Source organism: Stegostoma tigrinum, chromosome 4 (genome assembly GCF_030684315.1).
Source record: "Stegostoma tigrinum isolate sSteTig4 chromosome 4, sSteTig4.hap1, whole genome shotgun sequence".
NCBI lineage: Eukaryota > Metazoa > Chordata > Chondrichthyes > Orectolobiformes > Stegostomatidae > Stegostoma > Stegostoma tigrinum.
Window position 1 is genome coordinate 81,724,788 of NC_081357.1, and position 16,969 is coordinate 81,741,756.

The following is a 16,969-nucleotide window of genomic DNA, read 5'->3' on the forward strand; positions in this document are numbered from 1 at the left end:
ACAAGTTTGAGATTTTTGCTCCCTGACAGTAGCTATAGGTGGGACGCGATAAACTGACCTAGCGCCATGGTACATGGAGCTATTCAAGGGTGAGGGTAGACAAGAGAAATGTAACCATTGTTACAAGAGAAATGTAACCATGGATAATATGGTCAAGGGAATAGACACTATTGTCTGTTGCTAGAATTGAGTCCCAGAAGCAGTGTTGCCCTCCTGATATCAGATTCAGGCTATATTACTTGGGCTGCAGGGGATCTTGGGGTGGGAGTATGTAGATCTTGTAATCATGATCCATGTAGGTTCCAAATTTATTGGTAGAATAAGGAAATAGGTTCTGCTGATGGAATATGAGCAGCTAAGGCCTAAATTAGAATAATTGGCTCTGGATTATTACCTGTCCCACAAAACAATTGGCACAGGATTAACAAGATAAAAGACTCCCAATTTCGTTTTCCATCATTCTGATGCTGTTACTGTCACCGCTCAGACTGACCTTGGTCTAGACCCTGCTCCTCAGATATTTTATCCTGCTACTGCTGCCACTGTTCACTCCCAGGTTCACTCTGCTGCTGCTGTCACTGCTTGGACTGACCAAGCAAACAGCTGAGGTCCCAGCGCTGATCCTTGTGGAATACCACTAGTCACAGAACTCCAGTCAGTAAAATATCCCTCCACAACGATCCTCTGACTTCTATGACCAAGCCAATTTTGTGTCTGCATTCGTCCTATATGGCTTAATCTTCTGGGCCAGCCTACCGTAAGCAAACTTGCCAAATACTTTGCTGAGCTCCATATTGACAACATTCACTACCCTATTCTCAATTATCTTTGTTACTACCTTAATAAATTCAAACAAATTTGTGAAACAAAGCTTCCCCTGCGTAAAGAGATTGTAGGAACTGCGTATACTGGAGAATCTGAGATAACAAGGTGTAGACTGAATGAACACAGCAGGCCAAGCAGCATTAGAGGAGCAGGAAGGCTGACGTTTTGGGCCTTCAGAAATGAAGAAGGTTCTAGGCCCGAAACGTCACCCTTCCTGTTCCTCTGCTTGGCCTGCTGTGTTCATCCAGCTCTTCCTCTGCATAAAGCTATGCTGGCTATCTCTAATAATAAGTCCATTCTTCTCCAAATGTTAGTAAGTTCTGGTCTCTGAGAATCTTCTCTAATAATTTCCCTACCACAGATATAAGGCTGACTGGTTTGTCATTTCCTGGGTTATCGATGTTGCTCTTAAAGAAATAAACAGCATTAGCTGTTTGGCAGTCTTCTAGAGTCTCCCCAGTGGCTAAAGAAGATACGAAGATCTCTGTCATACCCTCAGAAATCTCCTCTCGAGCCTCTTTGAGTATCCTGGGATAGATTCCACCAAGCCCTGAAGATGTACGTACCTTAATGTTTTCCAAGTCACCTAACACCTTCTTAAAATCGACATGCCTTACAGTATCAACAAATACCTCTCTAGCTGCACCATTATACATGTTTTCTCCATGATGATTATCGATGCAGAGTACTCGTTAAGGACCTCATCCACTTCTCTGGCTTCATGCATAAATTCTTTGTCCTATCCCTAGCTACCCTCTTGATCTTAATGTAGGTCTGATGTACTCTGGAGTTCTCCTTCATCCTATTTGCCAAGAACATTTCATAGCCCATTCTAGCCCTCTTAATTTGTTGTTTCTTCTCTGCTTCCTTCATACTCCTCAAGGACCTGTTTGATTTCAGTTTCCTAAACCTCTCAGACGCTTCTAACCTCACATATCTTTTTGACTAAGCCTTCAATATCTCTTGTCATCCATGATTCTAGAATCTTGCCATGCTCATCTTTCACCGCTGTTGCAGTGTAAGTTAAGAGTTCTAACTCCAACTGCACAAGATGCCAGTGATACCAGATCTGGAGTATTGTAATCAAATCTGGTCCTTGATTTAATAAAATATATAACTTCATTTGAAGCATTTCAGAGAAGGTTCACTAGGATGATCCCTGGTGTAGGTGGATTGTCTTATGACCAAATGTTAAGTACGTTGGGCCTTTGTTCATTGGAGTTTAAAAGGATAACAGGTGATATCCATGAAACATATCACACTTCTCAGGGTAAGATCGATGCTGAAAAGATGCTTCCCATCATGAGATAGTCTAGTCTCCTATTCAGCCAATTAAAGATTTGATGAAGAGGGATTTCTTCTCTCAAAGGAATGAGCATCTTTGTAACTCCTTACGAGAAAGAGCTATGGCAGCAGTGTCCTTGTAAACATTTAAGGTTGATATAGATAAATTCCTTATCAGTAGGGGAATCATGCTTTATGGGGAAAGGGCAGGAAAGTGGATATGAGTGCTAGATCAGCCGTGATCCTTTTGAAAGGTGGAACTGCTTTGAACGACTAAACTGCCTACCCATGTTACAATTTATTACACTCTATGGTTTCACCTCATTCTTATGCAATTTACTCTCCAGCTTGTATTAGGAGGCCTTAAATAGTAATCAGATTAAACTTCCTGACTTTCAACCAAGAACTATCCTTTAGACTTTGCCAACTGCTTGCCTGAAATATAATTAACTTCCATTGAAGTTCCCTTCAATAGTTCCAATCTTAATTCAGTGGCTAATGTGTGCACTATCTTAGCTCTTACTCAGCTATCTTTCTACAGACTTTTCTCAAAGTCCCTCCCATATTAAGGTGAATTAGGCTCTTGCTTCATTCCATCTCTGTTCTGTCTTTTCAGGTCCCGAGCATCTGGAACATAGAAGCCATAAAGTAATGTACAGTTTATTTACCAGGGAGAGATTTTGAACCTGTTTTCTGACTGAGGCTTCGGGCTCGAATCACTTCAACTTCTAACTGTCCCTTCCGATCCACCATCCCGATCTGAATGTCACCTGAGAAAACAAAGAGCATTTAAAGCTTGAAGTTATATAAAACCTTTTGACTGCAGGAGTTCTGGTTCTCATTCCCAGGTACCAAATTCAAAAATGCATCTTTTGAAAGTACAGCTTTAAGACAGCCTGAGAGATACCAAAAACTGAACAGGCAACAGTGCTGACTTCAACTCAAATTCATGCCTATCTTAACCCAGATTGATGCAGGTAACAATGTGTCACAGGAGATGTGAGCAATTTTTCTCAACAATGCAAGAACACTTATCAGAATGACTCCAAGATAATGAGACAAGGAATCAAAGGGATATATGGCACAGGAACATGCTTTTCAGCCCTCCAAGTCTGTGCTGATCATCATGCCCTGACTAAACTTAAAAAAAAAACCTTCTGCCCATATTCAGTCCATATCCCTCTCTTCCTTCCCTATTTCTATCACCATCCAGATGCCTCCTAAATGTCATCAACATGCCTGCTTCCACCACCACTTCTGGCAGTGCATTTCAGGCTTCTACCACTCTCCATGAGAAACTTTCCTCACACATCTCCCTTAAACTTTTGCCCTCTCACCTTGAACCTGTGCCCCCTCTTAATTGAGACTTCAACACTAGGATAAAGCCTCTGACTATGCACCTTATCTATGCCTCTCATAATTTTGTAGACCTCTATCAGGTCTACTCTCAGGTACCATCTTTCCAGTGAAAATAATCCTAGTCTTTTTAACCTTTCCTCATGCAATGCCCTTGATCAGGCAACATCCTGGTGAACTGTCCCTGCACTCTCTCCAAAGCTTCCACGTCCTCCTGGTACTGTGGCAATAAAAACTGCACACCATACTTCAAGGTTTACAGTTACACTAGAGGAAAAGCAGACAAGTCTGAAAGTCTCAACATCAGAAGTCCTTATCAAATTAAAAATTGAGCAAAAATTGAAATGCAAACAAACTATTACAAACGCTCAAAATTTAAAATGAAAACTGAAAATAAAAGCCCTGTTTTTATTGTCACACTGGTTAATACTGCTGTCCCTGTGTGTAGGTAGTGAAAGGGATTCATGTTAAAACTGGTGGATGGGAAGTGTAGTGATTGGAACCAGGTGGATCCCACTATGACATCCTTGATTGAGGTTGTTAACCATGGCCAATCAGGAAGCCCTGGCTGACCAATATAAACAGGGGATTTAGAATCTTCAGTTTGCAGACTGATTCTGAGCTCACTTACTGCACACGTGTATGTAAAGGGTGACTTGGTGATAGGATACCAGTCTCTGTGCAGTAACTTCAGGTGCCAATCAAGAGTATTTCTGCACAGTAACAACAATGCTTCTGGAGCTGCACACATCTGGCAAATGATTGATAGGCTTTGGGGAGTTACAAGAGGAGGCACTCATTGCAGGATTCTAGCTTTGGCCCTGTCATATACCTCTATTCATTGCACAGATGTTATGTATTTCCAACATTTTTTGTCTGTCTTAGATTCCTAGAATTTGCATCTTTTTATAAACCATTAGTTTATAAGTAGTTGTTAAGAAATAGGAGCAGGAGTAGAAGATTGGTCCCTTAAACCTGCTGCACTTTAACATAATGGCTGATCTTCAAGCTTGCTCCATTGTGTCTTTCATTTCTCTGGATCCCTTGGCAGGCAAAAGAATTAAATTTGCTGTGGAATTGGAACATTTAACCAAATTATCTAACAGGATTCCTCTCTAAGCTAATTGTCAGGCATTACAGAAAATCTGGGACTGTCTACCATGGGGGAAATATTTGCAGAATATTGCGAAGTGACAGTACAGCACTTCAAGAAGAAATTCAATTTACTCTACACTAATGTCTCATTTGTCCACTATGCATTCCTTATTCCTTATGCATAATTATTAATTATCAGGGCATTCAACCTCCAATCCAACAAAGCTGAAAAGGGACCAAGCAAAAACAACATTTTGACAATAGTATCACTGAGAATGACTGACAAGGTAAAACACAAAGAATATTGTTCTATATGTACAGCAATATTTACTAAGTTAAATTTAAAATGACTTGGTGCTCTCATGCAGGTAAAATATGCTTTATGTTCTATTGTCAAGAGCATTGCAAATAATAATCAATGCAATTCTGGTGACTCATCACTTACCCATGGCAGGTGTTGCTAATGTCTGTCTCCCAACAAGTTGTGCAGGTCCTAGTCCATCGAGGAATTCACTGAACTGACTGTCAGCTCCTAGTCTCATCCCAGGGAATAAACTGAAATAAACATTAGTACTTAGTGTCGCTGGAAGTATTCTGCTGAGTAACTGCTTCAAATTAACCTGGCAATTGAGTGCTTCAAGAAATGAAGAGAGTTGTGAGAGCATGGAATGCGTTGCCAGCAGCAGTTGTGGAAGCAAGGTCATTGGGGTCATTTAAGAGACTGCTGGACATGCATATGGTCACAGAAATTTGAGGGTGCATCCATGAGGATCAATGGTCGGCACAACATTGTGGGCTGAAGGGCCTGTTCTGTGCTGTACTGTTCTATGTTCTATGAAGCATTGGTTGAGAAACTACAGTTCTCTGAATGAAAATCAGTGCTGTCATTGTCAGCTGTTGGTTCTAGTATCACCCTGCACCATTTCAATGGCTAGTTTTCCTTCTATTATAATGTTCCTTCCCATCTCTCCCATGGAAGTGCTCACCTGAGGTGCCAGACATCACCCAGGAGCTTCCGTTTGACTATGCCTTTAATGTTGAAAAATAACTCGAGCCGTTTATTCCGGGCACAGGGGAAAAGAGAAGGAAATCATTATGCAGTATGATCAAAATACTGATCAGAGAGGGAATTTCAATATCTCCAATTTTCTGGATTCTTCCCTATGTTGGCTCAAATTACCTCAAAATTTCACCAGTTCTTTGTCACTCCAATATCCTTAATTTATTTAGGGTCTCTTTTGTATTGTTAAATTTAAAGATCTGATTTAATTCTTTCTCCTGTTCTGAATATAAGCTTTACACCTGGAATCTTAACTGTGTTCTCTCCACAGATGTCTGTTGGAGAGGCAGAAATTTGGGGACAAGAGCCATGAATGAGAGGGAAAGATCATCTGGCTGGATAATAAAGCAATAAATTAATCTGGGTGGGCATATGGAAGTAGGGAAATGTAGGATGGTGAAGCCTGATATTGAGTTGGGTCACTAGAATGGCAGGTGATGTGGACTGGAATAGGATATAAACTCTTAAAACAGAATCTGCTGGAGCTGATGAGTCAGAGATTGGCCTGAAGGTTTATCAAGGCAGGAAATGACAAACAGGATTTTAACTGCTTATTATATTACAACTACAGCAAAGGGATAGGTCACGACATTCCACACAAGTCTCAGCACTCTCTTGATTACTTCATCTCACCTTCTTTCTATTTTGTCTTCCCTCAGATACATCTCCAGCCTCTCCTTAAGTAAATCTAATATTTGCAGTCTTGTGCTGGAGGTGATGTGGTATGGACACTACAAAAGGATGCGCAACAGTCTGACTCAGTCTGAGACAGGAAGGATGCCAAGTCATTTGCTTACGTATAGAGAGTATATATTCAAGCTACAGTTTAAAACATGGAACGTAGAACAGTACAGGCCCTTCAGCCCATGATGTTGTGCCGAACATTTACCCTAAACTAAGGTCTACCTAACCTCTATCCCTACCTTAGACTATCATCCATATGCCTGTCTAATAGCTGCTTAAATGCCCCTAATGAGGCCAACTCCACGACCCTCTCCGACAATGCGGTCCATGCCCCTACCATTATCTGAGTAAAGAACCTACTTCTGACGTCTCCCCTATATCTGCCTCCACTCACTTTAAAACTATGTACCCTTGTAATAGCTACCTCCACCCTAGGAAAAAGTATCTGGCTGTCCACTCTATCAATACCTCTGATCATTTTGTACACTTCTATAAAGTCCCCTCCCTCTATAAAGTCACCTCGTCACCTCCCTCTATAAAGTCACCTCCACCTCTCATCCTTCATCATTCTAAAGAGAAAACCCTCAGCTCTCTCAACCTTTCCTTGTAGCAGCATCCTGGTAAATCTCCTCTGTACCTTTTCCAACGCTTCCACGTCTTTCCTGTAATGAGGTGACCAGAGCTGGACACAATACTCCAGATGTGGCCAAACCAGGGGTTTGTATAGCTGGAGCATAATTTCACGGCTCTTGAACTCAATCCCTCTATTAATGAAAGCTAACACACTATATACACTATGTACGATAACAAAGTGTGGAGCTGGATGAACACAGCAGGCCAAGCAGCATCTCGGGAGCACAAAAGCTGACGTTTCGGGCCTAGACCCTTCATCAGAGAACCCTCTCTGATGAAGTGTCTAGGCCCGAAACGTCAGCTTTTGTGGTCCTGAGATGCTGCTTGGCCTGCTGTGTTCATCCAGCTCCACACTTTGTTATCTTGGATTCTCCAGCATCTGCAGTTCCCATTATCACATATATACTATACATGCCCCCATTAGGGGCATTTAAACAGTCCTTGGATAAGCATATGGGGGATGGGCTTAGATTTGTTGACAGGTCGGTGCAACATCGAGGGTCAAAGGGCCTGTTCTGCGCTGTATTGTTCTGTTTTATGTTCTATACCTTCTCAACAACTCTATCCACCCATTTTCTGGAGAAGGGTCTAGGCCCGAAACATCAGCCTTCCTGCTCCTCTGATGCTGCTTGGCATTCTGTGTTCATCCAGCTCTACACATTGTTATCTCTGATTCTCCAGCATCTGCAGTTCCTACTATCTCTATCCACCTGGGTAGCAGCTTTCAGGGAACTGTGGATATGAATCCCAAGATCCCTCTGCTCCTCTACACTGCCCAGAACCTTTCCATTAACCCTGTATTCTGCTGTCAAATTTGTCCTTCCAAAATGACCTCACGCTTCTCAGGGTTGAACTCCATCTGCCACTTCTCAGCCCAGCTCTGCACCCTATCAATGTCCCTTTGTAACCTGGAACAGCCCTCCGCACTGTCCACAATGTGACCCACCTCCATATCGTCTGCGAACTTGCTAATCCACCCTTCCACTCCTTCATCCAAATCATTTACAAAAATCAAAAGTAGAAGAGGGCCCAGGGCAAATCCTTGTGGTACACTACTCGTACTAAGCACCATGTTGAATATTTTCTGATCACTACCACCCTTTGTCTTCTAAGGGTCAGCCAATTCTGAATCCAATCTGCCACATTTCCAACTATCCCATGCCTCCTTACTTGCTTCATGAGCCTACCAGGGGGAACCTGATCAAACGCCTTACATAAATCCATGTACACCACATCCACTCCTCTACCTTCATCCACGTGTTTGGTCACATCTTCAAAGAATTCAATAAGTCTGTGAGGCATGATGTACTCTTTACAAATCCATGCTGACTATCACGAATCAAACTGTGCCTATCCAAGTGATCATAAATTCTATCTCTCAGAACTCTTTCCAATAATTTTACCACCACTAAAGTAAGACTAACTGGCTTGTAATTTCCGGGGTTATCCCTATTCCCTTTTTTGAACAAGGGAATGATGTTTTCCACTCTCCGATCTTCCGGCACTATATCCGTGGACAGCTTATGGCAGAGACACTAACTATAAACACTAAATGGCTGTTCTAAGTCTGGAAATTAATTGCCCAAAATACTGCTAGTGTCAGAAAATTGGCATGCATTTCACATACCCAAACAGATGCTTGGACCTTGGTATGTGTAAATTAAAAGCTTAACACATTGTTTGAAGAGTGTCATTACCCACCCGAAACAAGGACGCCAGTACTCTCCCTCCCCATCACCACTGATACCTACTGATCTCACCTCAACTGATATAAGATTACAAATTAGGAGCCGAAGTTGATCATTCGGTCCGTCGAGTTTGTTCTGTCATTCAGTAAAATCATGGCTGATCTCTTTCTGCATTGAAATCTGTGTTTCCATCTATCCCTGAAGCCTAATAAGAATCTAACCATGATAATAAAATGTGAGGCTGGATGAACACAGCAGGTCAAGCAGCATCTCAGGAGCACAAAAGCTGACGTTTCGGGCCTAGACCCTTCATCAGAGAGGGGGATGGGGAGAGGGAACTGGAATAAATAGGGAGAGAGGGGGAGGCGGACCGAAGATGGAGAGTAAAGAAGATAGGTGGTGAGAGTGTAGGTGGGGAGGTAGGGGAGGGATAGGTCAGTCCAGGGAAGACGGACAGGTCAAGGAGGTGGGATGAGGTTAGTGGGTAGCTGGGGGTGTGGCTTGGGGTGGGAGGAAGGGATGGGTGAGAGGAAGAACCGGTTAGGGAGGCAGAGACAGGTTGGACTGGTTTTGGGATGCAGTGGGTGGGGGGGAAGAGCTGGGCTGGTTGTGTGGTGCAGTGGGGGGAGGGGACGAACTGGGCTGGTTTAGGGATGCAGTAGGGGAAGGGGAGATTTTGAGTTCTCCCCTTCCCCTACTGCATCCCTAAACCAGCCCAGTTCGTCCCCTGCCCCCACTGCACCACACAACCAGCCCAGCTCTTCCCCCCCACCCACTGCATCCCAAAACCAGTCCAACCTGTCTCTGCCTCCCTAACCGGTTCTTCCTCTCACCCATCCCTTCCTCCCACCCCAAGCCACACCCCCAGCTACCCACTAACCTCATCCCACCTCCTTGACCTGTCCCCCCCCTACCTCCCCACCTACACTCTCACCACCTATCTTCTTTACTCTCCATCTTCGGTCCGCCTCCCCCTCTCTCCCTATTTATTCCAGTTCCCTCTCCCCATCCCCCTCTCTGATGAAGGGTCTAGGCCCGAAACGTCAGCTTTTGTGCTCCTGAGATGCTGCTTGGCCTGCTGTGTTCATCCAGCCTCACATTTTATTATCTTGGAATTCTCCAGCATCTGCAGTTCCCATTATCTAAGAATCTAACCATCTCTGCCTCAGAAATATCTAATGGCCCTGCTTCCTTTGCCTTCTGAGTGAGAGTTCCAAAACCACATAACCCTTTAAGAGAAAAAAAACTCACCTCATCTGTCATAAAATGATTTTTTAAAAAAGAAATGCTGTGCCTTCCAGTTGTTGACTCGAAGAGGAAACATCCATTTGCTATCCACTCGTTTATTTCAATTGAGTGACCCCTCACTCTTCTAAAGTTCTGTGAAAACAAGCTCAGTCTGCCGAACCTTTTCTCAAAAAACAACCTGCTCATTCCAGGTATTTTTGTAAACCCTTTCTAAATCACCTCCAATGTATTTACATCTTTCCTCAAATAAGGAGACCAAAACTACAACACTGCCTTCATTTATCCCTTATGTGTTTACTGCCAGCCAGCCAATCTTCTATCCACACAAATATATTAGGCACTGCACCATCAGCTTTTATTTTCTGGAAGAAAAAAAGAATTCTAGAAATCTAAATACAGTATAGGCTCCCCTTAATGCTCAGCCCTTTTAAAAAGTTGACTAAATTTGTAGACCTCAAAAACAATGTTGACTCTTCCCGACTACTTTGAGTTTTCTAAGTATCCACGTACAACCAACAATGATCGATCCTAACACCTTCCCCCTGAAAGACATCAATTTAACTGTCTTATAATTTCCTGTTTCCTGTTCCTGAATCGAGGGGTGATATTTATTACGAATCAATCTGGAACCTTTTCTGAATCTAGGGAATTTTGGAAAATTAACACCAAAACATCTACCACCTCAATAGCCATCTCTTTTAAGATACAAGGATGAAATTCATCTAGGCCTCGAGACTTGTTAACCCACAGCTTCAATCAGTTTGCGTAATTCTGTTTTCCTTGTGTTTGTAATTTCATTAAAATCTTCCCTTCTTTCTGGGTGTTTCTACAGCAATCATGGGAAGAACTTTGCATCATTGCAGCTGAGAACCAGAGTGGAGCAGGCTGGTGGCCTAGAAAGGTGCGGAGTGGGCTGTTGGCCTGGGAACGGGCTGAGAGCCAGAGCCGAGCAGGCTGTCGGTGTGGAGCAGCTGGCAGCTAGAGCGGAGTAGGCTGGAGTGGCGAGGGGCAAGCTAGAAGCTTGGACCAGTGCAGAGTTGCTGAGAGCCAAAGGAGAGCAGGCTGGAGGCCTGGAGCAGCATGGAACGGCTGGCAGCCAGAGTGGAGCGGGCTGGAGGCATGGAGTGTAGCAAGAACGGCTGTAGGACTGGGGTCTGGCACATACGGTCAGCAGTTTGTGACACCAGTCAGAACACATGCACATGCCCCTGTGCTGATTTACTACAATGTAATGTTTATCTGTAATGTGTTTATCTGATTGTAATATTTATCCTTTTAACTATGTCTTATTTTCAACTGGTACTATGAATCACTGTGAGATAATGCAACTTCTTTTAGAACAAAGAAAAGAACAAAGAAAATTTACAGCACAGGAACATGCCCTTCGGCCCTCCGAGCCTGTGCTGATCAAGATCCTCTGTCAAAATCTGTCACCTATTCTCTAAGGGTCTGTATCCCTTTGCTCCCTGCCCATCATTGTACCTGTCAAGATACATCTTAAAAGACAATATTGTTCCAGGCATCCACCACCTTCTGTCTAAAGAAATTTCAAAGCATATCTCCCATAAACTTTCCTCCTCTCACTCTGAACTCATGACTCCTAGTAATTAAGTCCCTCACTCTGGGAAAAAGCTTCTTGCTATCCACCTTGTCTATTCCCCTCATGATTTTATAGACCTCAATCAGGTCCCCCCTCAGTCTCCATCTTTCTAATGAAAATAATCCTATCCTACTCAACCATTCCACAGAGCTAGTGCCCTCCATACCAGGCAACATCCTGGTGAACCTCCTCTGCACCCTCTCCAAAGCATCCACATCCTTTCGGTAATGTGGCGACCAGAACTGTATGCAGTACTCTAAATGTGGCCAAACCAAAGTCTTAGTAACATGGCCTGCCAAATCTTGTACTCAATGCCCCGTCTGATGAAGAGAAGCATGCCTTATATCTTCTTGACCACTCTATTGACCTGCATGGCCACCTTCAGGGGACAATGGACCTGAACACCCAGATCTCTCTGAACATAAATTTTCCCCAGGACTTTTCCATTTACTGTATAGTTTGCTTGTGAATTAGATCTTCCAAAATGTATCACCTCGCATTTGCCTGGATTGAACTCCATCTGCCATTTATCTGCCCAACTCTCCAATCTATCTATAATCTGCTGCAATCTCTGACAGTCCCCTTCACTATCTGCTACTCAACCAATCTTAGTGTCATTTGCAAACTTGCGAATCAGACCACCTATACCTTCCTCCAAATCATTTACGTACATCACAAACAACAGTCGCCCCAGCACAGATGCCTGTGGAACACCACTGGTCACAGTTTTCCAATTTGAGAAACCCCCTTCTACTACTATTCTCTGTCTTCTGTTGCCTAGCCAGTCTTTTTTTTAACCATCTAGCTAGCACACCCTGGACCCCATGCAACTTCACTTTCTCCATCAGCCTGCCATGGGAAACCTTATCAAATGCCTTACTGAAGTCCATGTAAATGACATCTATAGCCTTTCCCTCATCAATCAACTTTGTCATGTCCCCAAAGAATTCTATTAAGTTGGTAAGACTTCCCTGCGCAAAATCATGTTGTCCAGCACTGCTAAGTCCATTTTCTTCCAAGTGTGAATAGATCCTATCCCACAGTATCTTCTCCAGCAGTTTCCCAATCACTGATGTCAGGCTCACCGTTCGATAATCACCTGGATTATCCCTGCTACCCTTCTTAAACAAGGGGAAAACATTAGCAATCCTCCAGTCCTCCAGGACCTCACCCGTGCTCAAGGATGCTGCAAAGATATCTGTTAAGGCCCTGGCTATTCCCTCTCTCGCTTCCCTCCATAACCTGGGATAGATCCCATCCGGACCTGGGGACTTGTCCACCTTAATGCCTTTTAGGATACCCAACACTTCCTCCCTCCTTACGCTGACTTGGCCTGGGCTAACCAAACATCGATCCCTAACCTCAACATCCGTCATGTCTGTCTCCTTGGTGAATACCGATGCAAAGTACTCGTTAGGAATGTCACCCGTTTTCTCTGACTCGATGCATAACTTTCCTTCTTTGTCCTTAAGTGGGCCAACCCTTTCTCTAGTTCCCCTCTTGCTCTTCATATATGAATAAAAGGCTTTGGGATTTTCCTTAACCATTTTTGCTAGATATCTCACGTCCCCTCTTAGCCCTCTTCATTTTCTTTTTTATTCCTCTTTTTGTATCTGAGATTTGTACCAAAGTACTTTATATCGGAGATGAGAGGCAACATTGTAACTCTTCACTGTTCTCTTGTACTTGAGTACATGTGACAATAAAGGATAGTAAGAACTGCAAATATTTGAGTCAGAGAGCTGGAGCTGGAGAAACACAGCAGGCCAGGCTGGGACCCTTCTTCAAATAAAGGATATTATTTTCTATTCTATTCTTTTCTATACCTACTGATCCCACAATTTCGTGATTGCCATTGACCCCATTGCACACTGGCTCCCATTGCCCACTGATACTCACTGACCCTAATCGTTCACAATGCTAATTAACACCACTGCCCACTGACCTACTGACATCCACTGATGACCTCACCCAAGACACCCACGAACTGCATTGGAGTCATGATCATATTCAAAGGTAGAGCAGGCTTGAGGGGTTGCATTAACCCTTCAGCTCCAAGTTCTTATGTTCTATGTTTGTTACCCAATACTGCCTAATGACTCCATTGCCCACTGACTCCATTGCCTAATGATGTCCACTGACCCCACCAATCCAAACACTGACTGACCACAACACACACTAATGTCGACTAACACCAAAAGTCCAACTGGCGCTATTGACTCACTGTCCACCGATCCCCACTGACCTCATTACACACTGATACCCACAGACCCCACTGCCCACTGATATTCAATGAATATTTCTCTTCTGTGTTTTCAGTGGAGAAAGACATGAAGACTTGGGAACTTGGGGAAGTTAGTGGTGATATCTTGGGTATCTATATCTATCACAGTAGAAGTGGCATTGGAAGTATTAAAATATATGAAATTGGATAAATCTCCTGGTCCTGATCAGATGTATCCAAGAACACAGCAAGAGGCTAGAGAACAAATTGCGGGGGCCTTGGCTGATATATTTGCATCATCATTAGCCACAGGTAAGATCCTAGAAGACTGGAGGGTAGTCAATGTTGTGCCACTATTCAAGAAGGGCTGCAAAGAAAAACCTGGGAATTATAGATGAGTAAGCTTAAGATCTATGGTAGGTGGGGTACGTGAGACCTATTCCCCCAGAACTGACCTAAGTTTCACAATCCTGAACACTCTAGGGTAATTTAGCATGGCTGATCCACCTAGCCTGCATATCTTTGGATTGTGGGAGGAAACTACATCACCCAGGGGATGCCCACGCAGACAGGAAAAATGTGCAAACTCCACACACATGGAATTGAATGCAGGTCCCTGGTGCTACGAGACAGTAGTGCTAACCACTGAGCCACCGTGCTGCCCAATTTTGTTTATTGTAACACATCCCATATGACTACTGGCATAATTCCACATGAATTGTTACATAGAAAATAGCCCAGAATGAGGTTTCCGTTGGTGAAGCCACGTTCAGCAGTCAGTGGAGGTAAAAAGATCAAGCAGAAAAAGTTACAATTGGATTGACTGATAGAAAGAGGTCTGACATTGAATTCAAAAGGTGAAAGAACACTGTCAGAAGTGGTTACAAATTGGCTACTGGAAGAGCATGGAATATTATGTGGTCCTCACACACATATGCTGAACATGTTTGGTTACCTTAGGTTTGTACATACTTTACATTCATTTTCGTCACTCACTCTTTACTATCAAGTTATAAATTGACCGTTTTTCATGCATAATACTAGAACCAAAAAAACCTTGACCCAATTTGTTCTCTTGACACATTGATCTATAAAACAATTAGTATAAAGTTATGAACTTGTCTTCAACACAATTACCATAAACTTGGTTTGGCAAGTCTGCATGAAGAACTCCATAATTACTGTATCACATGCACTTTCTGATTTATACTTGTACATGACAACTGTGGTTTGACAGTCTACTCCTAAAAATATTTTCTGTCCCTTGCTTTTCTTAGCTCCTCCCAAGAGATTTTAGAAGGTGAGATCCTTTCTCTCTCTTATATTTCTGTAAAATGTTTATTAGAACAAAGCAATTAACTTGTCTGTGCTATTAACGTACCAAATTTGTTCTGAATACTTCATATATTGAGATATAATACATTTAGATTTCTTTCATTTCCCCAAGGTTCACCTTGTCTTCTCAGGCATTATTCTGTTAAATTATCAGGAAATAAAAAATATCTATGGCAAAATAACCAGTGAAAATGAGAGCCAAATAGGAACTGAAAGAACATATGAATTGGAGTCATTTTGGAAAATTAGTACAATTTGGAAGCACTTTGAGATACCAACCACAAAAGGGAGTGAACTATAGAGAGATAACCACTAGAAATAGAAAGGAGGAAAGGAGAGAATAATACTCAACAAGGGCAAGTGCTGCATTGTGGTAACGTTACTGGGTTAGTAATCCAGCAGCATCCTAGTTAATGGTGTGGAGGAATGGATTCAAATCCCACCATGGCACAGGGTAAAGTTTGAATTCAACAAAAATATGGAATTAAAAACAAGGCCAATGTCAATCCATGTGAACATTGTTGATTATCATTTTAAAAAATAACCTAATTAACTAATGTCCTTTAGGGAAGGAAAACTGTCACCCTTTGTAGGTTTGGCCCATAATTCCAGATTTACTCTAATGTGGTTGACTTTTAACTTGTTAAAAACAGCTATACGTCTCCTTGAATGGGCTCTATTTTGATTGTGGCTTTCTGAAACTTCTACTGTTCATCACTCTTTGAATGGCTTCTAACTGTACTGGTGATAACTCCTAGGTGACTGCACTTATTCTGGCAATTATTCACTAGTTGGAATGCTATTTCTAATGGGCATCAGCAACCTCCCATTGGAAAGCTGACTTGGTGTGATTGCCTGTACAAATGAGAGGAGAATGGGGCTTGAGAGCATTTACAATGATTGATTAGGGATAGTTAAACGTTAACAACATTTCACTTAGGGTAGAAAGAGCTAACAAGTGAAATTTGGAATCAGAAATAATGGGAACTGCAAATGCTGGAGAATCCAAGGTAACAAAGTGTGAAGCTGGATGAACACAGCAGGCCAAGCAGCATCTCAGGAGCACAAAAGCTGACGTTTCAGGCCTAGACCCTTCATCAGACCAAAACCTCAGCTTTTGTGCTCCTGAGATGCTGCTTGGCCTGCTGTGTTCATCCAGCTTCACACTTTGTTATCTTAAGTGAAATTTGGAATTAGGTTTTCGCCTAAAGTAATAATAGATTTCAGAAACAATTGTTTATAAGACCATACTATGCCAAGTGTAATTTTCAAAACCGAAACAGATTTTTACATAAGTTAAATACACTGGATGCTTGAAATACTGGGCAGGTCAGGCAATATCTTTAAAGAGAAACAGGTACCACGTTAGGTCAATGACCTTTCATCAGAATATATTTATTTCTCATTTAGCATCACTGAGAAAAGATCTGTTGAAAAAAGCTGTTGAAGCTTTTGCCTTGCATTCATCAGGACAATTTTCAAGAAATACCAAAGTAGAGGGGAAACTATTTCTATCTTGTATGGGAAGTGGGTCCTGATTGGTTAACAAGAGGATTCTGATTCATAAAGGCATTGCCATTGAGAATTAGATGATGACTAACAGTTAACTACTAAATTTTGTTTGAAACAGGCAAATTGAATGACTGGTCAAGACATTGCTCTGAGAAATGAACTAGAGAATGGTGTATCTGTGTCTATGTGTGTGTGTATTCATTCTGTCTGCAAAGAACAGGGCCCAGTGTATTAATATTATGCAGCTTCCAGTGTGCCAAACTGCAATTCAGATTCACAATCTTAAATTAGTTGTCATTGAGTCCTACAGTACAGAGATAGGCCCTTGGGCCCAAACAGGTCCATGTTGATCAAAATGCATATCCACGCTAATCCCATTTCCCTGCACTTGGCCCATATGCTTCTAAACCTTTTCTATCCACATA

General features: G+C 42.5%; 1 protein-coding gene across 6 annotated transcripts in view; it reads right to left on the bottom strand.

The window, feature by feature from the left end:
* The window catches only part of LOC125452394 (regulating synaptic membrane exocytosis protein 1-like), a 596,477-nt gene that overhangs the window by 31,258 nt on the left and 548,250 nt on the right, over window positions 1-16,969 (bottom strand). For all 6 annotated transcript variants that reach the window (XM_059645492.1, XM_059645491.1, XM_059645490.1 and 3 more), the window contains 2 exons: window positions 5,006-5,115; window positions 2,778-2,879 (listed from right to left, as the gene is read on the bottom strand). In XM_059645492.1, coding sequence (XP_059501475.1) covers window positions 2,778-2,879; window positions 5,006-5,115 — 212 coding nt within the window. The remainder of the gene's footprint in view (window positions 1-2,777; window positions 2,880-5,005; window positions 5,116-16,969) is intronic.